The sequence below is a fragment of the Solanum verrucosum genome, unplaced genomic scaffold, assembly GCF_900185275.1.
Source record: "Solanum verrucosum unplaced genomic scaffold, falcon-dt-bn FXZP01000102.1, whole genome shotgun sequence".
NCBI lineage: Eukaryota > Viridiplantae > Streptophyta > Magnoliopsida > Solanales > Solanaceae > Solanum > Solanum verrucosum.
The window spans coordinates 2,869,362-2,875,042 of record NW_026019930.1 but is presented as its reverse complement, the minus strand read 5'-3'; the positions used below and the strand labels follow the sequence as shown (position 1 = coordinate 2,875,042).

The 5,681-nt window shown below is 28.8% G+C and overlaps 1 protein-coding gene across 1 annotated transcript; it reads right to left on the bottom strand.

Moving 5' to 3' along the window:
- Positions 1–234: 234 nt before the first annotated feature.
- LOC125831844 (uncharacterized) lies at positions 235–4,148 on the bottom strand. The gene is made up of 7 exons (XM_049510982.1): positions 4,125–4,148; positions 3,023–3,555; positions 2,590–2,930; positions 1,843–2,039; positions 1,247–1,296; positions 949–1,111; positions 235–255 (listed from the first exon to the last, which is right to left on the bottom strand). The coding sequence occupies exons 1-7, from the start codon at positions 4,146–4,148 to the stop codon at positions 235–237; spliced, it is 1,329 nt and encodes a 442-aa protein (XP_049366939.1).
- Positions 4,149–5,681: the final 1,533 nt, after the last annotated feature.

Genomic DNA, 5,681 nt, shown 5'->3' with positions numbered 1-5,681 from the left:
AGTTGGAAACCAAATTAATATTCATGATAAACTACATTAATTACTCAGGATACCAAATGCATTCCATAATTACCTTGTATAATTATCACTAATATTAACACTATCTTATATATTAAATTGAAATAAATTTTATTTTCAACAGTATGCAATTTGTATGATTAAAGAATGCATCGCGTATAAAAAATGAACAGTATATTAAACACTTAGTTATAATGCATTTCAAACAAATTATGTTTAATTCCAGTCAGATATCATCTACAAAAGAATTACCATTTATCGGGATGCCAGTTATATACAGACTTCATACCAGTTGGATTCACTATTTGGGCTATATATTTCACATTGAATATACCATTTTTCGGGATGCCAGTTTTATATTCTAAACATATTTTTGGATGGAATGTTATGAAATCTGATTAATACATGTATGCATCTGACTTTAATGTTTTGATTGTTGGAATATTGTATGTATGAATTCATACAAAGATTTGATATAAACTGAAGTTAGTATTTGAATGACACCTGAATAAGATTGGTATAAAAATTGTTTTAATTTCATTTATAGTAGGACACAAGTTGGAAACCAAATTAATATTCATGATAAACTACATTAATTACTCAGGATACCAAATGCATTCCATAATTACCTTGTATAATTATCACTAATATTAACACTATCTTATATATTAAATTGAAATAAATTTTATTTTCAACAGTATGCAATTTGTATGATTAAAGAATGCATCGCGTATAAAAAATGAACAGTATATTAAACACTTAGTTATAAAGCATTTCAAACCAATTATGTTTTATATCAAAACAAAAAATGAGTCTAAAAGACAAAACAAATAATCAATTTTTTTGCACAGGATAATTTGAACATGTCGTCCTGTTGTGGCCAACTTGACGACATCTACTACAAGTAACTTTAGACCTTTTGAACTTTACATCAGCAAACCCTTTCCAGCGTTCTAGTTGTGGTCTTCCTGCTGCTCTATTTGGACCAGGCGGCATCAATTTAGGCTCTAAAACATAACTTAGTATATCCCATGTACTCTCACATGGGATAGGTTCAACAGGGATGGCATATGTATCTTGAAAATTCTTCAGGCTATAAAAAGGAGAGCAATAATTTGTTTCATGCAGTCTTCTGTATCTAAGAACTGCTATTCCATGCCCGCAATGTATCTCATCATTTTGAAATCTTCCGCAACTACACATCTTAGTGTTTAAATTTACTATGTACCGCTTTGGTCCATCAACAACAACATGCATATCAACTGTTGATGGTATTACCTAACACACAAAAAAATTGATCATTAAAATACTATTACAAAAAAACAAGTCACAAAAAAAGGTACTGTTTATTCTAATTGGCAATTTATACAAAATTAATTCAATAATCATACTAATTTAATACATGAATACATTTAAATAATAAAGAATAAATGGAAAATCATACCCTCTTACTGCTAGACAAAGCAATACTTTTCTGGAGCATAAGATCATATTTTTATGTAAGCTCTGATCTAGTTTAAGCAGCCTCCTCATTGTGCTTATGAATCCATCTTTGAACTGTTACCCTCATAAATTCAAGAAGTGAAATCACTGGCAACCTCATTTCTATCCTGTTAACATTATTCAAAGCTTCAGCTACGTTTGAAGTCATGGTCCATGTTCGCTTACATTTTGAATACGCCCTTGACCACTTGCTATATCCGATATCATATAAATAATCTCTTATTCTTAGGTCTATCTGGTCTATTCTTTGCATAATCGCCTCAAATTGTTGTATTGTATAAGCCTTTGCCATTGTAAAAAATAGCTTCTTCAAAACATTACAGCATAAGTGTCATATGCAAGCAAAATGTTCCAATCCAGGATATACTCCGGCAGTCCCTTTCCATATGCGCTCGTTTCTGACAGAAAACACATGTTATCCCTTTCTCCATATGCTTCCCTAAACTGTTCAAAGAACCAGGTCCATGATGCATCATTCTCAGAATCCACTATGGCATAAGCAAGTGGAAGTATGTGACCTGATGCATTAATTAAAACAAAATATCATACAAATTTATTGTTGATTATAAATGTAAAAGATTAAAAAAAATACCTCCTAGATCCATAGTGCTTGCAGTCAACATTGTACCACCATATGTGCCTCTCAAAGCTGCCCCCATCAACAACTACAATTGGCCTACAATACTCCCAACCTCTAATACATGCTTCTAATGCAACAAATGCATATAAGAATTTATCACATTCCGTCCTTTCTAATTTTAAAACCGAACCAGGATATGTCTGCTCCAATATGTATAGATAACTTGAATTTTTTTCAATTTTTTCAATTAATTTTATAATTATATAACTGAACACTACAACACAACAAATATACTAGCTGGATAAAACATAGATACCAATTATATTCAAATTATATACAAAATGGATATTAATTGGATACAGAAAGGAAACAAAATGGATATTGGGAATTCAGTATGTAAACAAATTGCATGCCAGATTGTTGCATTTTTAAAATTCACACCAATTCAAACAGTAATATAAAATACAAAATTTAGTTCTAAAAAAAACCTGGAAGTTTGGCATATGATTCGGCTGGATCTCCACGCACCAATTTTATCGCCTTTTCTTTAGCTCTCCAGGCCTGCATGTATGTTAGCGCAACATCATGCACTTTCAAAACGTCTTCAGATATATCTTTTGGAGTGTATACAGTCGATGGATTAATAAATTTATCCATTATTAAAACAGCTACAACGTCAGTTATTCCCTGACGCCTTGCATACACTCTATCTCTAACGGAACATGTGTGTTCCGCACAGTACTTTCTAATTTTAAATAGCTTTGATTGATTCAAACATGATGAGTTCATCATCCAGGAACAATTATCAGCAGGACACTTCAGGTAATAACTGTTTAAAAAACAAAAAAATTCCATCAAAAACTGATATACTAAATACACTACAAAATAAATACACAATCAAACAATAAATAAAATCCTTACCAAGATGAACTAGAACGAGTCACAAGAAATCTAAATTTTTCCACAACTCCATAATGTCGCATAACCTCCATAAGTGTTTCTTTATCATTGTAAATCTGATTTTCAGCTATAAATAAATTAGAAAGGTCACTGATTACTCCATTTCCTTCATCAGTATTCTCATCGACAACTCTATCTAAATTCACTCCTATCAAGCGGATGGAGTTGCTAGAGTATAAATCAAAGTTAGTTAGTGTTCTACTAACATCAGAATGTCTCCTATCCACAACAACTACAGAATCCTGATTATCTATTGCTATATTCTTCAAAGTTATGCACAATGGATATTTCGTAAAGAAATCTACATTAGATTTATTTTGATCTAAAAAAATCCGCACACCTACATCATTGTGGATACTAACAGGAGGACATCTATCACTAACTATATATTTTATCTCTATATTGTGAATATTAGCATCTATCATTAGCTGCGATGTTATTGCACTTACTAGACCACTATAAAGACTAGAATAATCATATATAATCCCCTCCATCTGAAAATCAACATATTTCCCTGTTTCATTAAAAAAACTAAAATTAGTCTTACATAATAAATAAATAAAAAATTATACACATTTGTCATTATTTTTTCATACAATAATCATTCATACATTAAACTACAAACATATTTCATTTAAAAAAATAAAACAGATTTCATACCTACTTAATACAAAATTCATACATCCAATCATCATTTATACCAAAATTTATACATTTCTCATACCAAAATTATTCAAACTTCAAAATAACTTTTTTTACTAACTAGTTAACACACTTTCATATTAACTTGAAACAACTGTCATATAATTCTTCAAAAGTCTAAATAACCTTTTTTTCACATTACTGAATACACTTTCGTACCAAATTAATTATAATTACACTAAACCACTACCAAAAAACAGAAACTTACCAAAAAAAAATACTAATATTACAATTTCACAACAAAACGTATTGTTTATACAAAAAAATATATCACATTCAATATAGTTACGCTTTACAGTTTCATTTTTTTACTATTTCATTGAAATCCAAATAAAAACAGTAAACAATTAAAAATACTAACCTGAAGCAATCCATCTTCCGCCATGTTTAATTAATATTGATACGTAGTTGTCCATCACAAAAAAAACACGTTTTTTCAACAAAAAAAATAAACCAGATTGTCGACAGTCTCAATTTCTGGAAGAAAAACGAAGAGAGAGAAACATAAAAGAAAAATGGATAAAATCTTATTTTTAAATTAATTTTAACAAATTGGAGTGAATTAAGGAAACTGAATATTCTTAATTAGTTTGAAATTCCTTAATTCATACTAATTAATAATTATCTTAATTTAATTCAAATTTAAAAGCCATCCCTATTTCTGTTTTTTTCATTTTTTCATTCTTAAACGTTTTATTTTAATTTCTTTTTATCAGTTTCTTCTTTTCAAATCAAATGTTTTTTTTTTAATAATATGTTACAACCTGAAATTTTTAATGTTATAACTTGAAAGTCTAAATCTACTGCTATAACTCGAAAATATTAGTATAATATATGTCATATTAGAAATTTACACGTAACTTTCACATATAACTATCATAATTAAATTAATTATTCTCCTTAGCTAAAGTTTCCATAATTACTAACCGTAGCAATATTTTTAAGATGCTATAGCGGTGATCGGCATTCGGCTGTATAATTCTCTTTTTTTCAAAGTTTTATACAAAATTGAATTCAATTTTTTTGAAAGCTAATGGCGGCAATCTCGACTAGGAAAAGGTATAAAATCTCTTAATTCTGAGAATATTAGCTCGTTAGACTTTCCTACAAAGCTATATCTTATTCATACAATCCAATTGATTTCATCTTCGTACATCCAATTCAATCTCGGCGACAACTTAGTTTTCTCGGCTAGAAACATATATTTGATTTGCATTGATTCGTGTTTTTTATTTGCATTCATGTAGATGAGGAACTTGAAAAAACAGAACAATAGAACTGATTTGTATATGTAATTGTATAAATTCTCCATTAATAATTGGAGTTTCATTCTAACAGTTGTTTGCAATTGTATTCTAATAGATCGAGAATTAACTATTTTTTATCCCTGATTGTATAATTACTCGATTGATAATTGGAGTTTTGGTTGAAGAAATTATTTTCAGTTGTATTTGAATTGATCGAGAGAGACGACTTGATATATGCAATTTGAGTACGTAAATGTATAAAAGTAGAATTCAATTGTATAATCTACTATAGTTTATGTCAAATAGTATACGTCCGTAAATGTATAAATATATTCATCAATGATTGTTTATAGACTTGTATGTTTTGTATATGTATAATTTTACGTTATTTGTAGAATTGTATGAGTTAGTGTTTGTATGTGTATAATTAGACTTGATGGGGTTAGTGTCTGTATGTGTATAATTAGACTTGATGGGATTAGTGTTTATATGTGTATAATTGATTGTTGGGTGTAAATAATTATGTGGAAAAGTTGTTTGTATAAGTTAACTAATCACTTTTGTAGTTGTATAATTGACATAAATTTGATTTGTGGACTTGTATAATTTGATTGTTGACTTGTATATTTTGTATATGTAGAATTTTACATTATTTATTTTGTGAAAAAGTT